General features: G+C 51.7%; 13 protein-coding genes across 13 annotated transcripts; 6 read left to right on the top strand and 7 right to left on the bottom strand.

The window, feature by feature from the left end:
- Positions 1-21: 21 nt before the first annotated feature.
- Positions 22-1,358, top strand: BCR37DRAFT_368776 (DNA-directed RNA polymerase; the record flags this gene model as incomplete). Its single annotated transcript, XM_040868307.1, has 2 exons — positions 22-107; positions 157-1,358. 2 exons carry the CDS (start codon positions 22-24, stop codon positions 977-979), a joined length of 909 nt encoding a protein of 302 aa, XP_040724437.1. The 3' UTR covers positions 980-1,358.
- BCR37DRAFT_53506 (kinase-like domain-containing protein) lies at positions 1,016-2,897 on the bottom strand. Its single transcript, XM_040872346.1, has 2 exons — positions 2,515-2,897; positions 1,016-2,461 (listed from the first exon to the last, which is right to left on the bottom strand). The coding sequence occupies exons 1-2, from the start codon at positions 2,647-2,649 to the stop codon at positions 1,052-1,054; spliced, it is 1,545 nt and encodes a 514-aa protein (XP_040724436.1). The 5' UTR covers positions 2,650-2,897; the 3' UTR covers positions 1,016-1,051.
- A 1,354-nt stretch (positions 2,898-4,251) lies between these two features.
- Positions 4,252-5,351, top strand: BCR37DRAFT_380532 (uncharacterized protein). The gene has a single exon (XM_040869512.1). It carries the CDS (start codon positions 4,800-4,802, stop codon positions 5,079-5,081), a length of 282 nt encoding a protein of 93 aa, XP_040724435.1. The 5' UTR covers positions 4,252-4,799; the 3' UTR covers positions 5,082-5,351.
- A 340-nt stretch (positions 5,352-5,691) lies between these two features.
- BCR37DRAFT_53487 (uncharacterized protein) lies at positions 5,692-6,522 on the bottom strand. The gene has a single exon (XM_040872345.1). The coding sequence runs from the start codon at positions 6,287-6,289 to the stop codon at positions 5,753-5,755; it is 537 nt and encodes a 178-aa protein (XP_040724434.1). The 5' UTR covers positions 6,290-6,522; the 3' UTR covers positions 5,692-5,752.
- Positions 6,523-6,555: 33 nt separating this feature from the next.
- BCR37DRAFT_380531 (WD40-repeat-containing domain protein) lies at positions 6,556-8,691 on the bottom strand. Its single transcript, XM_040869511.1, has one exon. The coding sequence runs from the start codon at positions 8,521-8,523 to the stop codon at positions 6,925-6,927; it is 1,599 nt and encodes a 532-aa protein (XP_040724433.1). The 5' UTR covers positions 8,524-8,691; the 3' UTR covers positions 6,556-6,924.
- A 42-nt stretch (positions 8,692-8,733) lies between these two features.
- Positions 8,734-11,777, bottom strand: BCR37DRAFT_380530 (uncharacterized protein). Its single transcript, XM_040869510.1, has one exon. The coding sequence runs from the start codon at positions 11,714-11,716 to the stop codon at positions 8,777-8,779; it is 2,940 nt and encodes a 979-aa protein (XP_040724432.1). The 5' UTR covers positions 11,717-11,777; the 3' UTR covers positions 8,734-8,776.
- A 144-nt stretch (positions 11,778-11,921) lies between these two features.
- On the top strand, positions 11,922-12,486 carry BCR37DRAFT_380529 (guanine nucleotide-binding protein subunit gamma). Its single transcript, XM_040869509.1, has 2 exons — positions 11,922-12,289; positions 12,344-12,486. Exons 1-2 carry the CDS (start codon positions 12,058-12,060, stop codon positions 12,391-12,393), a joined length of 282 nt encoding a protein of 93 aa, XP_040724431.1. The 5' UTR covers positions 11,922-12,057; the 3' UTR covers positions 12,394-12,486.
- Positions 12,487-12,580: 94 nt separating this feature from the next.
- BCR37DRAFT_348496 (uncharacterized protein) lies at positions 12,581-14,362 on the bottom strand (the record flags this gene model as incomplete). The annotated part of the gene is made up of 1 exon (XM_040867849.1): positions 12,581-14,362. The coding sequence occupies one exon, from the start codon at positions 14,360-14,362 to the stop codon at positions 12,581-12,583; it is 1,782 nt and encodes a 593-aa protein (XP_040724430.1).
- A 573-nt stretch (positions 14,363-14,935) lies between these two features.
- Positions 14,936-18,032, top strand: BCR37DRAFT_402934 (Six-hairpin glycosidase-like protein; the record flags this gene model as incomplete). Its single annotated transcript, XM_040871955.1, has 2 exons — positions 14,936-15,242; positions 15,280-18,032. The coding sequence occupies 2 exons, from the start codon at positions 14,936-14,938 to the stop codon at positions 18,030-18,032; spliced, it is 3,060 nt and encodes a 1,019-aa protein (XP_040724429.1).
- A 34-nt stretch (positions 18,033-18,066) lies between these two features.
- Positions 18,067-18,561, bottom strand: BCR37DRAFT_393461 (uncharacterized protein; the record flags this gene model as incomplete). Its single annotated transcript, XM_040871308.1, has 1 exon — positions 18,067-18,561. One exon carries the CDS (start codon positions 18,559-18,561, stop codon positions 18,067-18,069), a length of 495 nt encoding a protein of 164 aa, XP_040724428.1.
- Positions 18,562-19,186: 625 nt separating this feature from the next.
- BCR37DRAFT_393460 (cytochrome c-like domain-containing protein) lies at positions 19,187-19,596 on the top strand (the record flags this gene model as incomplete). Its single annotated transcript, XM_040871307.1, has 3 exons — positions 19,187-19,210; positions 19,254-19,409; positions 19,450-19,596. 3 exons carry the CDS (start codon positions 19,187-19,189, stop codon positions 19,594-19,596), a joined length of 327 nt encoding a protein of 108 aa, XP_040724427.1.
- On the bottom strand, positions 19,516-20,643 carry BCR37DRAFT_53353 (PAC2 family-domain-containing protein). Its single transcript, XM_040872344.1, has one exon. It carries the CDS (start codon positions 20,518-20,520, stop codon positions 19,738-19,740), a length of 783 nt encoding a protein of 260 aa, XP_040724426.1. The 5' UTR covers positions 20,521-20,643; the 3' UTR covers positions 19,516-19,737.
- Positions 20,644-21,474: 831 nt separating this feature from the next.
- BCR37DRAFT_393458 (uncharacterized protein) lies at positions 21,475-21,980 on the top strand (the record flags this gene model as incomplete). The annotated part of the gene is made up of 1 exon (XM_040871306.1): positions 21,475-21,980. A coding segment is annotated over one exon (506 nt), but the record flags the coding sequence as incomplete, so codon positions are not given.
- Positions 21,981-22,012: the final 32 nt, after the last annotated feature.

Here is a 22,012-nt window from a genome sequence, read left to right as displayed (position 1 = left end):
TTCCCTTTGACCCGCGACGACATGTCCCTCGACGCAGGCCCGCAGGTCACCATCAAGGAGATTGGCAAGGAGCATGTCGAGTTTGTCCTATCCAACGTCGACCTGGCGTAAGGGCTCCGTCTTTCTCTACCTAGAACACCAAGCTAATCGACGCAGCTTCGCCAACTCGATCCGCCGCATCATGATGGCAGAGATACCCACCATCGCCATCGACATTGTCGAGATACACAACAATACAAGTGTCCTGCCAGATGAGTTCCTTGCGCATCGTCTCGGACTGCTCGCATTGCACTCGGAAGAGATTGATAAACGGCTCATCTACTCACGCGACTGCGACTGTGATGAGTTTTGCGAAAAATGCTCCGTTGTGCTGACCCTCAATGCGAGCTGCTCTGCGAATGCCTCAGAGACCATGAATGTCTATGCTTCCATGATGACGGTCGCCTCAGCAGGCAGTTTTGGCACAACAAACGAGTTTGGCTCACCTGTCATTGCGGATGAAGCAGGGAAAGGTGTCTTGCTCTGCAAACTCGCTCGTGGACAGGAACTGCGGATGCGGTGTATTGCAAAGAAGGGCGTGGCCAAGGAACATGCCAAGTTCAGTCCTGTGAGTGCTGTTGGTTTTGAGTATGATCCACACAACAAGCTACGGCATACAGAGTATTGGTTTGAGGAAGATGCCAAGAAGGAGTGGCCACGGAGTAAGAATGCAGACTGGGAAGAGGCGCCGTTGGAAGGTGCGCCCTTTGACTATACTGCAGAGCCGGATCGCTTCTACTTTGACCTGGAAGCTGTTGGTCAAATCCCACCAAACGAAGTCATGGCACAGTCCATCACCTACCTACAGCAGAAGCTCGCTGTTGTGCTGCGTGAGCTCGAGAAGGACCAGCAGGTGGAGCAGTATGACGGTATGAATGCACAGTACCCGGGCGTCACTGGCAACCTGGGAGCATCCGGCACAGGGGTCCCCTGGTCATAGTCAAAGCAGGAAAAGAGGTGTGAAGGAGTCGTCTAAGAAAGGGAAGAGGCAAGGTCATCGTCAGCATTCATCTCAAAAGTAGTGCTTCTCCGGTGTCAGTGGCATCGCCATAGGCAATACATCCATCGTCGTCCGCCTTGCCTTGTGCACACTACTCGCTCGCCGCTGCGAGGTGACTGTAGGTTTCGCATACGATGGCACATCCAAATGTTTCATAGCACGCGCCGCACTCTGCAACTCTTGATCAAGCAATTGCTCTTCTGAGGGCTCAAGCAGCTGTTTTCTGCGTGTCCGTGACGACACTGGCCCTGAGCGAGGCGTTGGCAGTGTCAAATTGCGATCACTTAGCTCATGCTCCACCACTTGCGTCTCTGCCGCCACAACAGCTTGCTCATACAATTGCTGTACTTGTTGATTTTGTTGAGCTTTTTGCTTCTTCCGTGTGGAGTCCATCAGCGTTTGCTTCTCCCGTTTCACGGCATACGCGGGCGACGTCACGCGAATTGGTGAGAGTGGGCTGACTTGCGGCAGAGCAGGCGCATACCCTTCCGTCCTGGGTTTGTCCTTTCGCCTGAACCAAGATTGTCGATGCGTACTCCCGTCCTTGAGATTATCCAACGAATGCTGCATCTTCCCCAATAAACTCATCCGCTTCTCTCGCTGTGGTGGTGGATTGAAGAATTCATGCCGCAGCGCTTCTTGGGAGGTCGGTCGAGCTCGAGGATCCCAGAGCATGCAAGAAGCGGCAAACGTCAGCAAACTTTGCGGCCAGCTTCTGCCCATGATGTCGCGCAGCGCAATCGGTGGCATCTTGGGAAACGTGAAGCCAAGTTCAAAGGCCAGCTTGTCTGCTTCAGGCCAAGGTCCACCACCCAGAGGTTCATTATCCTTGCCATGCCAAATACCAGGTGAGCCGAGGACCTCACACAGCTGCCACACTTGGTCCGCTTCATCTTTACCCGGGAAGAGAGGTTGCAACACGGCAATCTCAACAGCCATCGCACCCAATGCCCAGATATCCACTGGTGCAGAGTAATCTGGTGCACGCAGCAGTACTTCTGGAGCCCGATACCAGCGCGTACTCACGTACTGAGTATAGGGCGGTCTGCTAGTGATTTCTCTAGCCAAGCCGAAATCAGCCAACTTGACAACACTGCCACTCACGAGGATGTTTTCTGGCTTGATGTCGCGATGGAAGTAGTTGTGCGCATGACAGTGGTGTAGTGCTTCGAGTACTTGCTGCAGGATGCTTTTGATGGTCACGAGGTCGAATGGACGTTCTTTACGCGACTTCATGAGCTGATACAGGTTCTGATCCATATACTCCATGACCATGTGAAAGCAGAACGTGTCTGGATCGTAGAAGGACTCTGAGACGGAAATGATGCTGTTGTGAGGCGGAATACTGTACAGCGACTGGTACTCGCGCAGCTTGAGACACTCTTCAGGCGGTTGGATGGGTTTCTTCATTGACTTGATAGCCTAGCCGCAGTGGTTAGTATAGGCTTGAGATATGCAGATGTGGGCTGTCTTACCACTAGGACCGCACCCTTTTGGCGCTTCTTGCCAAGCGCGACTGTGCCAAAGCTGCCGTCGCCAATCTGCTTGAAGACTTCGTACCGTTTTGCGAGGGTGTGCTGGGAGAGCATAGGCAACTGGCGCCTGCCCATGCCTGCTGCTATCGCTGCTGCTGTATAGAGAGAGCGTGGATGGGGTTGCTGTCTCGTGTATGGTGTCTTGTTGTTGCTTCAGGGGCTGCCACAAGACGAAAGCAGCACACTCTGAAACACTTCCTCGCCCTCAGCCAACGACTTGTATAGCTGTCTGGGCGGTCTGTCCTTGTGGATTCAGCTTCGTCTCTTGCTTCATGGGAGCAGCGCCCGCTTGAGTGGTGCTGATACTGGCTCTGGCGCCGATATAGCTCGAGGGGCGCTCTCACTGCTTTTCACTGCTTTCTCAAGAGCCAGCGAAGCTAGCGTGCCAAGAAGCTACAGCTGCAAGAACTGCTGCTGAGTGAGAGTCCGTTGGCAAGACTCGAGCGGCAGTCGTGATTGCAGCATTGCATGCGTAGGCAAACCTGATACATGAAACCATATCAAGTCTTGAAAACGCACTGCCCATTCTCTGCTTTAGGAAGCGGCCAGTACGTCTTTGCGAACAGTCTGGATGCAGTGCCGATGCGTTCCCTCTTGGCGGGACCAGATGAGTGGAACATGGTACTGCAGCGCTGACTGTCGCGCAGTGCGAAGACTCAGCGTGCTCGTCGACAAGACTCGTCTTGTCCGCCATCGGCGTAACAGAACCAGCACATCACGTCATGCTCGACAGGCAGATTTAGCACCATCTACTGCGCGATGTTTGTTGTCAACCTGTGAACCGCGATGTCGAGAGCCTCAAGGGCAATTCGCGGGCGCGCGCGTATGTCGTTCAGCTGCGGTTTCTACACCTACGAGGATTTCGCAACCACAGCATACTTCACAAGTGAATCATACGCGATACTTGACGCATTGAACCAAGCGTGTCCAGTAGACGACTCTCTACTATGGAACTCGTCGTCCTTGCGCAATCCATTGATCAGGTCATGACGTCTGCAGAGACGCCTTGGCAAGCTAGTCTCGATCTGTGTTGACGCTCAGCAGGAACATCACTAGCGCTGGCCGGGTCCTGTTGCCGGTGAGCTGGACTTTTGTCTTCCAAAATGAGCGCCAGCTGGTGGCCTCACTCCTTCTCCAAGACATACCGTATCCGATGCGCATCACCGCAACGTCGGCGCGGCGCACAGTCACCGGCAGAAACGAATGGCATTCATTGTTGTCTTTGCATTATACGACAGGACAGCCCACAAGATAATCAAGTTGGCTTTGGGAGCGCTCAACGTTTCTTCCTTCTTCGCTGGGAGACCTCTCGTTGTATCAGCTACCTAACGGACGGCTTGGCTTCACTTACAGCTTTCACTCTCTAAGCAAGTTGGTGGACAGGCTGAGCCCATCTTCGTATGCTTCGTCACCTGGTTCTTGAAATGCTTCGCTTCTGCACTTCTTTGGCAGCGCACAACAGAGGTCGAGATCAACAAGTCGCCGTGCACCGTTCATTCTTTGTCGTACAGACGAATCCAATATCCGTTCTTGAGCTCACGCTTTTCTTCTGGCCGTGTGATCCGAGCTTGGACTGATCACCCGACTTGCCAAACGGAGAAAATGATGGCCTTGGAGCCAGCCTTTGTTACGTCCAATGCACGCAAAGTTAGCTTCTGTCTACTCGACCTACTTTGCATCTATCTGTGCAGCCAACTTCTGATGAATTCCTCACAGCGTCCAAAGGCTCCTTGCCCCTGTTGCTGAGTTAAATTCGAGATTTGTGGTAGCAGTGTACCTTGTTTCCCAATCTTGCTTCCCTTTTTTACTGGTGATTGACCTTATCTTGCCATCAAAGCTTTATCGTTCCTTGTGGAATTCTTCGGTCCTTCAGTTCGCCAGGCAGTCAACATCCGTTGCCATGAAGCTTGACCGTCATGCACAACTGCTTGTGTAGAATCCTAGGCAAAGGAGCGGTTGTCGTCTGGGTCAAACTACCCACGCACGGAATGCAGATCAAGTCCAGATCATTTGTCTCATCGGCAACCTTCTGTGGCACGATAAACAAGCAGGTGGAAGCTGTTGGCAGTGTACTCCTGCCCCGATCGGTCAATACCAATCTTTCTCAAGTGTTCTCTCATCGCCATACATGAGTCAAAGCAAGTCCCGCTACCACTTGCATTTGTTCCAGTGGAATCGGATACCATGATCATAGTTGCGAGCGAATGTACTGAGCATGAAGGCACATGCTTGGCTTTTTGTGCAATGTGGTATTGTGGTACTTGTCGAGTGAATCTTTGAAACTGTCATCGACCTTGTACGTGACAGGCTTCTATTTTGGCATCATGTACTTCTCAAAAGCTCGGCAACTGACTGGGTCATCCCTCTGTTCGACTTCCTGCCAAGTACTTCGCCGGCGCCAATGTTGCTTGTCACGACTTCAAGGCAGAAATTTCAGGGGTCAGCAGCAGCTACAGGATGCGCAGTATTCAAACTGCTTTCCAACCCAAGAAAGTTCTAAAACCTGAGCTGAAGGATGCGACTGAGATTAGCTTTGTTTGGAAAGTCTGTGCTGTGTCTGAGATTAGCTTTGTTTGGAAAGTCTGTGCTGTGTCTGCGCTATGTCTGCGCTATGTCAGTGTTGGCTTTCTTGTGGTCTTGCGAACAAAGGTTTTGGGGTGCCATCATTGTGACACTGCAGCTGTCCGAAAGCTTTGGTCCACGGTGCACGTATCGATACTGTTTATGCTGATTAAAACAGTGCTTCAAACATGGGGCCACTTGCGAGTCGCTCGCGTTTATCATGACAGCTGCAGTGGAATGCGTGCGAGTCTTACGCCTTTGCAACTATTTGTCCACAAAATGATTCGCCACAACTCGCCGGACACATAAGCTCCTATAGCCAGCCCGTCTCAGCTACATCACGAGTCAGTGTTATCCTATCTATAGTCCTCCGTATGATAGATATTCCTCTATTCAAGTTTGAATCTTCATACTCCTGAGATCTGAAAATTGAAAATCGCAAGTTAAACCTTGAAATTCATGAACTGAGAGTGAGTGCAGTCACATGCATATGGCGTACGTGTAAAGGATGATAAGATTATGGCATACATGTAAAGGATGATAAGAATGAATCCACCGAGAGTGTGAGTTATATTCTCGCTATACGCAGCTTTGACTCTCGAAAGAAGAGCCGTGGCTAATAGTACTTACACTGATTACAACAGTAGACATGCTTTTCTGACTGCTTTTGTAAACGAAGAGTTTCAGGGTCCTGCCAGTTGCAGTCGACAACCGCTTCGTACTTTCCATTCACCAGGTTTTTTTTACGGAAGGCTTCTGTCTTCCAAGCTCGCCAGCAAGTGATCCGTAGCTCAGTGTAATTGTATTTTGGATTGAACAGGTCCTCAGCTGACTCTTTCCAATGCGGATATGTGTGCTTCGGAGTCCAGACTTCCCAGTACCTTTTATCGTTTGGGCCAATCTGTCCGCGCAAGTTGATCCATGTTTTGTGTGCGTCGTGAGGGTCGCTTTTGTTGTTGATTTTTGCGAAGAATTTGCAATTCCTCAATTGTTTGCAACTTTTGCCATCTGACTGAATGTCTGTGCCGTAACACTTCCCGATATTGTTCTCGTTGCACGGTGGAGCTTGATATCCAGCCGTCTGCTCGATCAGCTGCAGCAGAATGACCATCATTATAGTCAGGGTGAGGATGCCGGGAGAAGCAGAATACATATTGCCGTTGAGTGAAGTGCGATGGCAATGGCACTGCGAAGTATTTGTTCAAAAGGAAGCTTGCGATTGAGAGCCTTTCGTCACTCTTTATATGAGAAAGTCTAATACAAGGAGTCTCAAATCCGAGATCTGCACTTCATGAACAGGGGAACTTTGGCGAATTGCTCGCAAATTGCTCGCATAGATACTGCAAAGTTGCAATTTTCCTCATGCGCTTCTGCAAATATTTGTCAATGGCTAGGTAAGATATGTTATGATCTTATCGCCGGACATCTACAAAGTCCACAAGCTGCTGCAAAATTCAGCTGTGGTCGCAATGGCTAAATCTTATGTTCGTCTTGATGAATTATACTTGTTCCGACATTGACATCTGCAATATGCCTCTTATCGGGCTACAAAGCATTTTTATGCGTGCAAATCATGGGTCAATTGATCGCGAGATACGAACGCACTGCGCAGACAGATACCACCTTGATTGAGGCTGCAGCAGAATAAAAGGCCTCAGTCGTAATGGAGCACATTTCAAAATTGCCTTGCCCCTTATGCAATTGACAGATCAAATCAGCAATTGGGGGGCAAAGATATCATTGACCAATCATGACAAAGCTGGGGAGGTCTTGCTGAGATCTTTGCAGTCAGTCGTCTTGCATGACATCTCCGCGGTAGTCTGCATTCTTCTCAAGCGCCTTGTCATCATCGTCACTGCTCACCATTGCAGCATCTTCTTCGCCAAGATCGTCTTCGGAGACTTCATCCTCGTCATCAGCGATTGCCACCGTGCGATCACCCTCAGCGGCCTTAGCAATACTGGCATGACTTGCATATGCTTTCCGTACAGCTGCGTTGGTGGCTGTATCCCAGACTCGGACAACACCCGCACTGCCACCAGCAACGAGGCCCATCGATCCACCACCATTGGAAGCAGGCAAGAAGCCAAGAGAAAAGACTTTACCAACATCAAAGTCACGCGAGGTGAGCATATTAGGTTTGCCATCCGCGGTCGTCCATAGCTTGATGCGTTTGTCTTCACTTCCACCAGTCGCAATCATGCCTGGCACCGCCCTGTTGACCGTAAAGGCTGAAAGTGGACCATCATGTGCTTGGATACGCCAAAGACTAGCTTTGGCGGATTTCTTGACTTGCCGAGTATCGTGACAAATGAGCATACCGGCATCTGTGGCAGTGTAAAGCAAATGGCTCTGATGCGGGTCCCAAGCGAGGCCCTCGACATCACTACCAACATCCCAAGAGGCGGTGATTTGTTCTGGCATGCGCGCATCTGAGAGAATTGTTCTGTGATCGTAGCCGCCAGATGCAAGGACAGTGGCTTCTATTGGGTTCCAACATACGGCAGATACCTTGTCGGTGTGATGACTGTAAGACTTGGCGCATGTCCCACTCGCAAGATCCCAGAGCTTGAGCGTCTCGTCTGCCGAGGCACTGAGTAGCAAATTGCGAGCATTAGGGTTCGCAGAAAGAGCCAAGACTGCATCGACGTGATGGCGATCATTCTTCTTTTTGCGGCGCTTCTGGGTAGGATTTGAACCGGCACCGAGGATCTGCACTGGGTACAAGCTGTCGAGGACATCAAGATCCCAGATTTCAATGTCTGGCTCAAATGTGCCGATGGCGACCCTGTTGCCGCCTTGCTCTGGGTTGGCATAGTTGATCCACTCTAGACAGAGCGGGAAAGAAGGAAGTAGAATGTCGTGATGCACGTAGAGGTTGGAGGAGTCGTCTTCGTAAACATAGACTTCGAGATGAGAGACGTCATCTTCGGTCTTTGCAGCAAGGATGATATTGTCAGTAGGCAGGATTTGTAAATCTTCGCGATCGTCTTCGTCTTCCTCGTCGTTGCCGGGTGCATTGGCAAGTGTGATATAGGGGTCTGCCTCGCCATGCGCATGATATGCGAGGCCCTTGATGTTGTTGAATATGCCCATCGTTTCGCCGCCCTCTGGCTCATCGTCATACTCATCGAGCTTGTATTTTGCCATTTCATCGTCCTCCTCCGCTTTGTCTGATTCCTCAACATCTTCAAATGCCTCGTCGCCATCATCCTCGACTGGCTCGCCTGATTGCGCCGCAGTCAGGGCTTGTTTGGCCTCCGTCAGCTGCAGTGCCGACAGCCCTTGAATGCGCGCATATTCATCATCTGAGAGATTGTACTTTGATGGAAAGGCAGCAGCATGGCCAGGTGGCACAAACGCGACTGCACTGATGATGGATGCCATGCTACAGAGGCCCTCTAGCTTCCAAGTCCTTTGCTATAGCTGCTGAACGTCGCAAAAGATATTTTTTGGCTCGATAAATCTGGGAGGAGCTCACACTCAGATCAGATGGCAGGAAATACTCTGCAAGCTCGTCTAGTACAGTACTAGTAGCTACTTCACAGAAGTGTACCATTAGAGACATGACCCTCAGAGGGTGGAGGCAGAGCCATGCAACGAAGATATTTGCAAACATACATAGCTGCTCTATAGAAGTCTACCAGCCAGATGCACGACGCTCAGTGGGTGGGTTGCCATCAGGACCTTTCCTCAGGTGCATAGGCACATAGGCGCCCTTGCTAGGCTTGGCACCATCCTCCGAGGCACGCGGTGTCTGCTCACGCGAAGGCACGGGGGTCTCTCGCCTGCCGTAGCTTGCACTGCGCTCACCCATACCGCCTGTAGCACCCGCACGATCGCCGCCAGCACCAGCAGCACCACCTCCACGGCTCCATTTGCCCTGGCCAGGCCTGTAGACATTATCACCTCCAGCAGAAGCAGCCGGCGCAGCAGCACCGGGCACAGGCCGACCTTCCTTCTTGGCGCGCAACTTGGCTTCAGCCTCTTCTTCCCGTGCGCGCTGCTTCGCCGCCTGTTCATCGAGTTTCTTCATGCGCTCAGCCTGTTCAGCGGCCTTCTTCTCTCGCTCAGCACGTTGCGCCTCTTCCTTCTCTGCACGCTCAGCAGCTTCTTGTTCATGACGCTTCTCTGCTTCACGGTGCTCCGCTTCCTCACGCTCATAACGCTCTTGCTCCTCGCGCTCGCGGGCCTCTTCTTCAGCGACTTCCTTGCGGTACGCCACACGACGCGCTTCCTTTTCTTCATCAAGCTTGCGCTGCGCCTCTTCAACACGTTGCTTGTAGGCCACTTCACGCTTCGCAGCGAGTTGCTGGCGGTACACGTCAAAGTCTGGCAAGACACGCGACATGCGCTTCTTCATTCGCAATGCTTCTTCATGCTTCACCTGTGCCGTTTCCAGTGCTGCCTTTGAACGAGCAGCGTGATTCTCCTTGTCTGCCTTGACTTGTTCCTCTGCATCCTTCTGAACGAGTGGCATTTCAGCACGACGGTAGGCACGCTCGAGATGGTCGATACGCTTGGCGGTGATGCGCATACGCTCATTGATATCCTTGGTGGATTTTTCAAGCTGCTGCAACTGCATTGCGCGCAATTTGGTGGTATCCAGACTTTCAAGCTCTGCTTCATCCACACCAGCCAGTGCACCAGAAGCCTTGAGCTCTTCGCGCAATTTTTTAGATTCATCCTGCTTAATCTTGTCTTGCTCACGCTTGATGCGCTCCAACTCTCGACGTCGCGTATCTTCTGCCACACGACGCGATTCAGCCTCTTGTTCCTTTTGCCGCTGCAATTCACGTCGCGATGCTTCTTCCTGATCTTTCTTCATTTGTGCGGTTTGAACGAGTTCCTTGCGACGCTCAATGATGGAAGTGCGTGCAAGGACTTGTGCATGTTCTTGCTCGGCATGCTCAGCGGCGCGCGCAAGAAGCGCTCGTTTCAAGGCTGCTTTCTCCTCAACAAAGGCAGGATCCACGTGTGAGAGCGTGGCATACAGGCAGCGTGCAAGACGTGTGAGTTGTGACTTGACGAGATCCGCGGGAGATGGTTGGAGACTGCGAGAAGCGGTAGGCAGGGCTGTTTGTTCAAGCATATTGTCGGCTTCGAATGTCAGACAATTGTTGGCGTGGTCAATACGGATGTGGAGTTCACCCTTCTTGCAGCCTGCCATGATGAACTTTTCAAGTGCAACAGCGTCGATGGCGTACTGTGCAGGGAATGAAATGAGCTTGGTGATGAAGTCAAACGACACGGTCTCGTAAACTTGCGACAATTGCTGAAAGACGCGAACAAGAACGACCTGCTGCAAGGGCTGGATGTAGCCCTGGAATTCGGGCGTTGCAAGTTTCTCCAGCAAGGGCGAAATGCGCTGACAAATGGAAAGTGGGTGGAATTGTGTTTCGAGAGCAACATACACAGCCTTGATGTGTTCTTGCACACGCGCATTCTTGTGCAAGGCTTCCTTGAGGAGACCAGCGCGTGTAGGTGCGTGTGGCATATTGAGCAATGCAGCCAATCGAGCGTGCTTTGTCTTGTGATCATCAAGGTCAAGCTCAACACCACGACCCTGCTGGTCACGCATCACTGGAATAGCAATGGCACTGAGCAGCGCAGTAGAACCCAATCGCTCCAACTCTGCAGCAGAAGCACCTTTGTTTTGTGTACGCACAAGTGTCGCGTACTTGTTGAAGGCCGCTGCGTGGAAGAGGTAGTTGCCGCTCACCAAGAAGATCTTGCTGAGCTTTTCATAGTAATTAGCCATGACGGCTGGCTTTGCAGGTCGTTTGCTGATGGTCAAGAGGTTATGGATATCCTCCACTGACCTGAATGCTTCCTGCCACAGCTCCATGGCAACAGCCGTATTGAGCTGCACGAATCGCGAGTCGAGATGACGCTGCAAGGTGTCTGGGTCATTGAGGTTGATGCCGTTGGCAGAGTTGGTGTACTTGGCTGCGTTCTGCAAGTGGTTCCTCAGCAAATCACACAGACGGCGAAACTCCATCTTGCGCTCAAACTTTTGGCAAAAATCAAAGGCCTGGTGCGTGACATCCTGGTAGGTTTGTTCGAGTCTGCCATTGTTGCGGAGGATATCAAGTACGGTGCGGTAAGTCTCCCAGAGAAAACGCAACCAGGGCGTCACGACGGCGCGGTCCGTCCTGTCCTTGCCGACATCTGCCGTGACAGTGCTGAGCAAAATCGACTCTGGCGTTTCTGTTGCCTCCAAGTCATCAATGGCTTCAAGGGAGAGCTTCTCTGCCTGCTGCTGTGCCTCTGCAAACTTCTGCTGGGATAGCTTGATGAAGCGGTTGACGACGACGACAAGCGTCTCGACGGATGTGTTTTGCGCAATATTCTTGTACTGGTAGAGAGACTCCTTGACAATCTTTCCCTTGCGCTGCTCAACGGCCAGCTCCACGAGCCTGAGCATGAGGGGCTCGAGAGATGCAATGGACGCGCTCTTGCTGCGTTTTGAGATGATGAGCTCATGGAGTGATTGGAGGGCGGCTGCTTGCTGGCCCACGCCGACGAGTTCCTCTGCCCGCTTGAGGACATTCTCTGGCTTCTGGATCATAGGTGCCATGGCTGTTTCTGGGCCGATGAGCACTACGTCTACGCTCTCTGGTGCCTGCTCTCTCTCTGTCTGTTCTCTGTCGTCTGAGCTGAAGAAATTATTGCCAGCTATCGGACACACAGAGAACGGACACACAAAACCCTAACCCTGACCAGAGTCAAACCAGACCCAAACTCGATTATTTATTTCACTTTCATTCTTATTGCAAACCCAAGTCAAACCAAATCAAACCAAATCCCGGCACAGTCGACCAGCCCCCAGCAGTAACAAGCAAGCGCAGACTGAGCAGTGAAGGGAGCACGACCAAAGCATCGACTCACAGCCAGCGCATACCACCCACACCACCAGCCATGGCAGTCGCAGGCACAGCAGGCTCAGGCACAACAGCAAGCGCAAAGAAACAGTCCATGTCCGAAATCAAACTCAGGCGCCTCTCAGAGCTCAACATCCGCCTCAAGGAAGACCTCGACCGGCCCAGAGTCAAGGTCAGCGAAGCATGCGAAACCCTCATTGCTTTTTGTAAAAACACAAAGGATCACATGGTTCCAAGTGTCTGGGGCCCTTTGGAAAAGCACGAAGATCGTATGTTCTTGTCTACTCAAATACCATCTTTATGTTGCTAACCCCCTTCAACAGCCTACAACCTACAGACATCAAAGAGCACTGGCTGCTGTGTCTGCATGTAGTCTTCTACCGCCTGCGCCTCTTCTTCTCCCTTCGGCCATCTCCTATCCGGCCAATTTTAATCGAATGCAGCGCACACGCCAACATACATGCCGGCTCATGTCCTCGCAACACACGGCGCTCCGTCTCCCTTCAGTCTCATGTACATAGCTGTACTTTCTTCTCCCAGAAAGATAAAAAAAAACTTGTTTAATCTTGGTCTACAGCAACTGTTTTCCGTTCACTTGTCTGCGCATCGTTCATCACACGCAGCCAGCCAGGCCCGACTTCTTGCTTGAGTTGCTCAATCTTGCGCCGATACGCGTCGCTTCCCTCTGCACCATAGCTGGCCGTGCGTGAGGCTGTCAGTTTTGTCGTGTTACTTGGACTGGTGAGTGGACTCTGCCCACTTGCATCACTTGCCGCGCCGCCATCCTCGCCATGCAAATCAATACGCCGTGACTTGTGTGTCTTCTTCTTCACTTGTAACGTCGCCGCTGCTGCTCCTTGACGTGTCTCGCTGCGTGCGGGTGTTCCTGGCATGTTTTCAGCTGCTCGAGCAACCAAGCTGCGTTTTTCAAGCAAACCAGGACGCTTGCCATCCAAACACACATCCCCTCCCTCCGGTGCAATGGGATTTTGTCGCAATAGGTTAAAGATGGTCAGCCGTGCTTCTGGTCGAGCAGCAAAGGGATTCCCAGCAACGTACAAGTCACACAGACCAGGCGCCTGCGCCAGTCTTGCACATTCTGCAACATCCTTGATGGCATTGTCGCGTAGATCGAGCCGTTCAATAGACGGTAATCGTTCAATACCGCATAAATCTACCAGCTTATTGGCACGCAAGTTGAGCGTTGCGATACCGGGAATCGGCTCCACGAGCAGTGTCCGTAGATTGTCAATAAGATTGTGTGACAGATCGAGTGAGCGTAGATGTGTACAGGTCGCCAGCGCCTTGGGAACACTCGTAAACTTATTTTTTGATAGATCCAGAAAGCTGAGTGCATGGAGTGGCGCAAGCGCTTCTTCTGTTAAATAGGTCAAGCCATTGTCGCTGAGACTAAGAAATCGCAGGAATCGCCATTTCGTGGATGACAAGACGAACGGTACCTCCATCGATGCATGCCGCCCTCTCGCACTGCCAGGCCGGGTTTGTGCTTGTGTCAGGGTGGGTGAGGCAGACCTCGGCCGTTCAAACTTGAGCATACTTTGAGAGAAATGACCATTCGCTGATCCGGAACGGCTCTCCAGACCAGGCCTCGGACTACCACCGCCATCGATTGTATTGTTGAGCGTTTGCCAATGCCGCGTTGCACGTTCAGCTTTTCGCCGTTTCCGCTCATGCTCATCTTGAATGATGCCGCGCGTGAGCTTGGCGACATCAACCAGTCCACTGCGCTTGATGACGAGGGAGCGTAGCTGCTCAGACAATTCATCCCAGCCCGTCAATGCCGTGATGGGGTAATCAAAGACTTCCAGGCCTTGTAAATTCTTGAATGCCAACAAAGGAACGCATGTATCGAAGGGATACTCTTCGAATCCAGAGATTGGCTTGAGTTTTGCATCCGGTGCGAGTCTGATGCTTGGGATTTTGCAGAATGCACTGTACAGCAGTTTCAAGTCCTCTGTCACTTGTTGTTCAGACCTCGCCGTGCCTCCCCACAGCCCGAGTCCCGTCCAAACAGTCGATACCGCAGTGGACATGACGCTGCGAATCGAGGACACACTTTTGATGCTCGCAGCATCGCTGTTACGCTTGCTGAACGAGACATACGTATCAGACGCATGCGCATGGTGCTCCTCGCCGATATCTTGCAAGCGAACATTCAACGGCCCCGTCTGTACCTCGAGGACGTCATCAAAGCGCGACAGTAGGTAGTAGAGGTGATGGAGCGTCAAGGATGCCGGTTGTACCGGGTTTCGCTCGGCGAGACGCTTACCCTCTCGAGCGATCCAGGCGTTGAGCGCGCGGACATAGGCCTCGCCATCCATGTAGCCCTGGGCGCCCCTCGTCGCTCTTGTCTGCCTCACTCGCCTTTTTGTTTGTGGATGTCGCTCGTCGTTGTCTGGGAAGATTGCGAAAATCACAAAGGGGGAGCTCTCTCAACCGCAGTGGACGGGAAGGGTCATGGCTTGATAAAGGGCTCTACCGATCTCATCAAGACTATGTTGTGACCCTGTAAGGCCTCTGCTTCTCATCCACAGAGTCACAGACCAGCTGTATGTATCTACAAGACTTAGACGGCGTACCCGGTGCATCCCACCCTTTCTGTCCATAGCGCGCCAGGCCGTGTCACTCGTGGCCTAAGCTATCAGATACGCTGCTATACATACAGATTCAAGGCCATGAGACGGCCTATCAGCTACACTAGCCATCTCTCCCGCATGTCCCGTGCTGCCGACTGCGGATGCGTTGTCGCGGGTGACGTCGTGAGCATGCTTTCTCTTTTTCTTCATCGAAACTTCACCAGGCGAGATCCTCCTGCCCAGCGACTACGCACACACTGGCAGGCACCTTGACCCAGCGGGCCCTCATCCATCTGCTTTGATCCATACAAAGCAAAGATGGTCGTGTACATGGGCACAAACCACGAAACGGTCGAGGAAAAACGACTCGCTGCAGACAAAAACCGCACAGAGTACTGGAAGCGTTTCGGTCCCTACCTCTCGGAACGACAATGGGCTACGGTGCGTGAAGACTACAGTGACAATGGTGACGCATGGTCCAATTTCCCGTTTGATCATGCTCGTTCGCGCGTGTATCGATGGGGTGAGGATGGTATCGGTGGTATTTCAGACAACCATCAGTTTATGTGCATGTCGTTTGCCTTTTGGAATGAGGAGGATGATATCCTCAAAGAGCGCCTCTTTGGTATGTTTCTATACGTATAGACTCGCGCTGACAGTAGGTTTGACGGGCCACCAAGGCAACCACGGCGAAGATGTCAAGGAAATGTACTACTACCTCGACAGCACACCGACCCACAGTTACATGAAGTACCTGTACAAGTACCCGCAGCGTGCCTTCCCCTATCAGCAGCTCATTGATGAGAACGGCAAGCGTGATCGTCTCGTAACGGAGTATGAATTGACCGACACGGATGCCTTCAAGGATGACCGCTACTGGGACATCTATATTGAGTATGCAAAGGACGATGCAGAAGAGATTCTCATGCGTGTTACAGCTTACAACCGCGGCCCAGAGCCAGCACCGTTGCACATTGTGCCGCAGATGTGGTTCCGCAATACTTGGTCATGGGGCATTGAGCCAGATGAGAACAAGCCTCACCTTGAAAAGGTGAACGCTACCACCGTCAAGGCGCATCATTGGAATTTGGGAGAGCGCTACATGCAGTGCTCTACCTCTCCTGGTGTCACTTCTCGATCACCGGACGTAGAGCCTACTCTGCTCTTTACAGACAATGAAACCAACAAGAAGCATCTCTACAATGTCGAGAATGAAAGCGAATACGTCAAGGATGCATTCCACTTTCACATCGTCGATGGCAAGAAGAAGGTGCTGAACCCGGCCAACAAAGGAACCAAGGTCGGTGCGCACTACCAGTTTGATGATTGCCCTCCCAATGACTGTGTCGTTGTGCGTCTCAAGCTCACCAACAAGACCTGTGCCGATCCTATTGATGAGGAAGCGTTTGATGACCTCATCGACAAGCGACGCACTGAAGCAGACGACTTTTACTGGCGCGTCTCACCCATGCCCATGTCGGACGACTTGCGCAATATCCAGCGTCAGGCTCTTGCTGGCATGATGTGGAACAAACAGTACTACCAGTTCATCTGGGAGCAGTGGGCCAATGGCGACCCGACGCAGCCTGCACCACCACCCGGCAGGAAGAACATCCGCAACCAAGCTTGGCGACACTTGCATATTGATGATGTTTTGAGTATGCCAGACAAGTGGGAGTATCCCTTCTTTGCCGTTTGGGATACTGCATTCCATTGTATTCCCCTTGCCATGATTGATCCAGAGTTTGCAAAGAAGCAGCTCGACCTCATTACGCGCGAGTGGTACATGCACCCAAATGGACAGATTCCTGCTTATGAGTGGAATTTTAGCGATGTCAATCCACCTGTGCACGCATGGGCCGTGTTTCGAGTCTTCAAAATGGAGCGTAAAATGTACGGCCGCGAGGATCTCGACTTTTTGGAGCGCGTCTTTCAAAAGCTCCTACTCAACTTTACCTGGTGGGTCAACCGCAAGGACAATTCTGGGCGCAACTTGTTCGAGGGTGGTTTCCTTGGTTTGGATAACATTGGTCTGTTTAACCGGTCGGAGGCATTGCCAACGGGTGGTACCCTCATGCAGGCAGACGGTACATCGTGGATGGCCTTTTACTGTCTCAACATGCTCAACATTGCATTGGAGCTTTCAAAACATCGTCGCACATATGAAGACATTGCAAGCAAGTTTTTCGAGCACTTTTTGCTCATCTCGGATGCCATGTCCTTCAAGTCTGGCGATGATGAGGAGATTTCTCTATGGAATGAAGAGGATGGTTTCTACTACGATGCCATTACCTGGGGTGGTCCATACACACAGCACTTGCCCATCAAGTCGCTCGTTGGGTTGATGCCCTTGTACGCCACCATGACGCTGGAGCCTGAAATCATTTCTCGCTTCCCATCCTTCAAGAAGCGTCTGGATTGGTTTGTTAAGAATCGATCAACGGTTGTCAACCGCAACATTGCAAGTATCTCAAAGCGTGGAAAAGGAGAGCGACTCTTGTTGGCACTCGTCAGCAAAGATCGTCTTGTGCGTATTTTGGAAAAGATGCTGGATGAAGATGAATTCTTGTCTGACTATGGTATCCGCTCTCTCAGTAAATACCACGAGAAGCACCCCTACTCAATGCACGTCAATGGCGAAGAATTCAAAGTCGACTTTGTCCCCGGTGACTCGAATTCTGGCCTCTTTGGTGGCAACTCCAACTGGCGTGGACCCATTTGGCTTGCCACAACATTTTTGCTGATTGAATCCTTGCAGCGCTTCTACATGTACTATGGCGAGACACTCAAGGTGGAATGTCCCAAGGGATCCGGAGAGTACATGCACCTCGGTCATGTTGCTGAAGAGATCCAACATCGCGTACAGCACCTCTTCGCCAAGGACGACGAAGGTCGTCGTGCCTGCAACGGTAGCTCCGATTTGCTCGACTATGACCCACACTTTAGAGACCACGTCCTGTTCCATGAATTCTTCCATGCTGACGATGGTCGTGGACTTGGCGCGTGTCATCAGCTGGGTTGGACGGGTTTGGTTGCCAAGATGATTCACGATACGGGTATGACTTGTCGATTGCCCATGACACCACGAACGCCCAGTACTGCAGCTGCTCACTACTTTGACGATACGTTTGGCAAGATGAAGGCAAAACCGCATCATGAGCGTCGTGGCACTGGTCGAAGCATTGGAAACCGCAGCGATATCGATACGGAGCGTGATCACGAAGAAGAAGAGGAGTCCAAGTCCATCAAAACCAATGATGGCCGTCCAATGGAGAACAAGGCAGATGAAGATTTGATTGGACACATCTCTGGTAAGCTTGAGACGTTGCAGACAAAGGGTTTCGCTGGTCTTGAGAGGGATGAGATGGTTGCTGAAGGCGACGACGATGACTATGAGTCGAAGCTTGACTTGTAGACAGCATAGCGAGATAGACGTTCATTTCTTATTATTACTTTTCCCAGCTATGAACGTATGGCTGCTGCTTCTCCCATTGATTGTGTTGATGATTTGATTGCATCGGCGCATGTTGCTGATAAGCGAGCCATTGCATTTGTTGCATGGGCGACAGGTGTGCAGACATCATGGCAGCTTGTGGGACTTGCATCGGTGGGTAGCCTTGCCATGTTGGTATCGGTGCGTGTACTGGAGCTGGAGGGATTTTTTCCTTGCGCTTGGATAAGCATCCGAGAATGCGCTTTGTAATGGCATACACAATGAAGAGAGCCGGGATGAGGATGATGAGGAGGACGAACCAGTTGATGCTCGATTTAAGCGTGGTGCTTGCTGCTGAGGCTGTTGCAGAAGCGGATGGTGTGGCCGCTGCCGAGGCTGCTGCTGTTGCTGTTGCTCTGGCTGAGAATGCAACAGGCCGAATTAGCGTTGGCAGGGCTTCAGAGGATGAGGTCAATGTGACTAGTGTAGTGGAAGCAATTTCGTCCGACATGATGGCCTGTCTCAGCGTGGCTCTTCATCTTCTTAAGAAGCAATATCTAGTAGCATGGAAGCAGCTTGAAGACCTTTGATGGACACTTCCAGGCCATTCGAGCAAGAGCTCTTTTGACAATTTTGGTTGTAGCTCAAAGAGGTCAGCAAGAACAAAGACAATTCGACGAGCACAAGACAAAGATGGGTTGCTTTGTGGGTGAGACTGGAGCTTTGTACAGAGCAAACGTAGATAGCTTGATATAAAGAGAGCCTCTGTCGATGTTGACAATGCATCCAGACAATGCCTGCCACGATGCCCGTCTATGTAGAAGCGTCTTTGGGTGCTGCAGCTCCATTACCTGCGCCAAGACCAGCGGCACGAGCGGCCAACACACGCATGCAGCAGATCCTCCGGCAGCTGCACCGGGCAGACGCCGCCGTGGTCGAGCAGATGGGCCGGTGTGTGCGGCGTGTGCGGTGTGAGGTGCTGCTGGTTGGCCTTGCACTGTGAGTCTATGACTGTTTCTGCTGAGTCAGTCACTGCTGACCTTTTCCCGGCTCGTCCCGGCGGCAGATCAAATTTTGGCCTCAAATTCTTGTACGATCTCTTCTACCAACATCCACAAGACCAACACAGATTCACCATGGGCTACCAGGAAGGCGACAAGGTATGCAGCAGAGCACACCCAGAGCATCACTGACCACTTCCAGGACAAGGGTTGCAGTCTCTTCAAGCAGAGGTGTGCGCAGTGCCACACCCTCGATGAAGCCGGCGGCAACAAGGTCGGACCTAAGCTTCACGGTCTCTTCGGCCGTACCTCGGGCCAGGTCGAGGGCTTCACCTACACCGACGCAAACAAGAAGAAGGTATGTTGATGCTACCGGTCATCTAATGCTAACAATTCAGGGTGTGCTCTGGCAGGAAGACACGCTCTTTGAGTATCTCGAGAACCCAAAGAAGTACATTCCCGGTACAAAGATGGCCTTTGGCGGTCTCAAGAAGCCCAAGGACCGAAACGACCTCATCACATACCTCAAGGAGGCTACTGCCTAAGCAACGACCAGGTGTCTATTGCAAAAGTCAGTGTGCATGGTGCATGGCGTGGCGACGGGTGTCCTTTGAGGCAAGACGATAGACATACATCATTCAGCATTCATTCGGGCAGTCATACTAGATAGAGAATCATCCCTCCTCTTACCAAATGAGGCCCCCTTGCTCTCCAATCTGTAGTGGCGGGCCGAAAAGCGTGTCCCAACTCGGTGGTTCTCGCCACGTCGGACGATCCACCTGCAACAGCGCCAAAGCAGCTTCACAGAGCTGCCTCGCATCAGATCGATTGTCTCCTTGATAGGCAAAGCGACAAACACCAAGCGACTTTTGACAGGCGGACACGGCATCCATGTATCTGTAAAATTTGCCTGATCCATACAATTTTGGTCGGTCAGTTTCTTCTCTCTCGAGACCATCTAGACTCAATTGTCTGAGACGACTTGCCAAGCCATCGGTGGCTTCAAAGGCTAGTATCGGTGTTTGCAACTGCGCATCATCCCTGAATGTCGCGTCTGCCGATGCCAGCACACAAACATGCTTAAAGGCGCCAATTCTACTGATGAATGGCTTGAGAACTTGCTCCAAAAAATCATTCGTGGCGTGTGGAAGGACTGGCGAGCGTTGATGCAGCACAGTCAGTGTCTCATTGCCATAGACCTCAAGCGCTGTACAGAAGCCTGTAGATGATACGCTTGCAGAGGTCGTAGACTCGCGTGGACCAGCAAAGGGATAGAGCTGACGGCCATCTAAATGACCGAGTAGTGGCAGAGAAAGTGAATGTATGAGTAAGTCTGTAGCGAGCTGAGGTACATTTGCAGCAGAGATCGTGGGTATCAGCAATATTGGAGCAAAACTTATCGGTTCTTGCTGCTTGACTGCAGGGAAGAAAAGAGTCTCTGTCTTTGTCTTTGTTTCTGTCTCAGACATCAGCAAAGACTTGATGGAAGGCAGGTGGATAGACGGCTACAGGCTGGAAGATACGAACAATTGCAAGCGTACGTGTATGAGGGACGGTCATTGAGGGTGAAGTCCCCAGATCATTCAGATGCCCGCCAAAGACAGTGACGGCGCAGTGCGCACCATCAAGCAGAGTAACCTACCACCAAAAGAGCAAGCCCCCACGTTCAACCTTGCAAACCATCCTCCTGGCTCACTCTTCAAATGAAAATGATTCATCCTTTCTCAACGACCCCTCTCTCGTGCCAATCGAGTCGTGCAACCGGTCTTGAAACGTCTTGGCGCTGATGTCACGGGATCACCCACCTATTGGCAATGTGCGAGAGGTGAGCGCAGCACGGTACCCACTTTGGCGTGCTTGCCTGCCTTGCTTGTGACGCACACTTTCGACGACGACCACGACCCTGTTTAGCACCACCTCTGGAAGACTGCTGACAGTGACCCATTTGAACCAGGCGTCTCTCAAAGAGTTGCACGAGATCGCAGGCGCCGCAACCTGATTGCACGTCCTGACATTGCTGCCGTCTACTGCCAGAAACGGGTCAAGCTCTTCCTCAACCGTGTGGCTGGCAACGTATGTGGTCTTCCAAAGCTAATTGAACACTGGCTGCGCTATGAATGGTAAAAGCGAGGCTCCGTGCATGCACACCTCGTGATGTGGTTTGGAAATCGACTAGACGTGACTTCGTTGAATGATGATGCTGACGCCATGGCCGCTGCTGCCGCCTTCTTTGCCAAGTTATCTCTTGTGAGCATCTAGATTTGGAGCGTGCAAGACGAACAACAGATGACGAAAGTCTTCTAACGACTCACCCTTCAGTGCAGGATGATTTGATTGCCTTGGTCAACAGGCTTTGCTTTCACAAGTGTAGCAGGTACTGTACAGAAGACAGCGACGACGATGGCCGGCCTATCTGCAACCGAATGTTCCCCAAGCTTCTGCGCGACGAAGCAATATTGGAATACGATGCGCCCACCAAAGACCTCTTCTTTGCGCCTGCGCAGAACCACGAAATGCTCAAGAACTTTTGCGCTCCATGGCTCTTGGCTTGGCGCGCAGAAATGGACGTTCAACCCATCACCAGCAAGTTCAGACTGTTACTTTACCTTTCCAAGTACGCCAGCAAAGGCAACAAATCGAATTTCGACGACCTCCTAACAACTGTTCTCGACAATACGGATGACGAAGCGCGCTTCACGCATCTCGCCAAGAAGCTCGTTTTTTCGCAAATGGCTGTTGCCGAAAGGCCTAACCAGGAGGTCATGCACCACCTACTCGGACTTCCTCTCATTGAATCATCACGACTCGTGGTGACGGTCAACTGTCATCCAGATCAACTCGTCATGCTCGAAAGCGATGAGCTTGTACCTGCCATGTGGCTGGCCTACGAGCAACGCAAGCAACAACACGAAGCGCTCTCCATGTGGGAGTATGCAAAAAGGTTTCACCCTACCGGCACTC

This window comes from Protomyces lactucae-debilis (assembly GCF_002105105.1).
Source record: "Protomyces lactucae-debilis strain 12-1054 chromosome Unknown BCR37scaffold_12, whole genome shotgun sequence".
Classification (NCBI taxonomy): domain Eukaryota; kingdom Fungi; phylum Ascomycota; class Taphrinomycetes; order Taphrinales; family Protomycetaceae; genus Protomyces; species Protomyces lactucae-debilis.
The sequence above is the reverse complement of the archived record's forward strand: the minus strand, read 5'-3'. Positions and strand labels throughout refer to the sequence as shown.

Excerpts from the sequence above, each read along its gene's own strand:
- BCR37DRAFT_53506 (XM_040872346.1), bottom strand. The coding sequence starts at position 2,649 with ATGGGCAGGCGCCAGTTGCCTATGCTCTCCCAGCACACCCTCGCAAAA. Across the intron at positions 2,462-2,514 it reads AAAAGGGTGCGGTCCTAGTG|GCTATCAAGTCAATGAAGAA; the intron begins GTAAGACAGCCC and ends CACTGCGGCTAG.
- BCR37DRAFT_380532 (XM_040869512.1), top strand. The coding sequence starts at position 4,800 with ATGCTTGGCTTTTTGTGCAATGTGGTATTGTGGTACTTGTCGAGTGAA.
- BCR37DRAFT_53487 (XM_040872345.1), bottom strand. The coding sequence starts at position 6,289 with ATGTATTCTGCTTCTCCCGGCATCCTCACCCTGACTATAATGATGGTC.
- BCR37DRAFT_380531 (XM_040869511.1), bottom strand. The coding sequence starts at position 8,523 with ATGGCATCCATCATCAGTGCAGTCGCGTTTGTGCCACCTGGCCATGCT.
- BCR37DRAFT_380530 (XM_040869510.1), bottom strand. The coding sequence starts at position 11,716 with ATGGCACCTATGATCCAGAAGCCAGAGAATGTCCTCAAGCGGGCAGAG.
- BCR37DRAFT_380529 (XM_040869509.1), top strand. The coding sequence starts at position 12,058 with ATGGCAGTCGCAGGCACAGCAGGCTCAGGCACAACAGCAAGCGCAAAG. Across the intron at positions 12,290-12,343 it reads TTTGGAAAAGCACGAAGATC|CCTACAACCTACAGACATCA; the intron begins GTATGTTCTTGT and ends CCCCTTCAACAG.
- BCR37DRAFT_53353 (XM_040872344.1), bottom strand. The coding sequence starts at position 20,520 with ATGTCTGAGACAGAAACAAAGACAAAGACAGAGACTCTTTTCTTCCCT.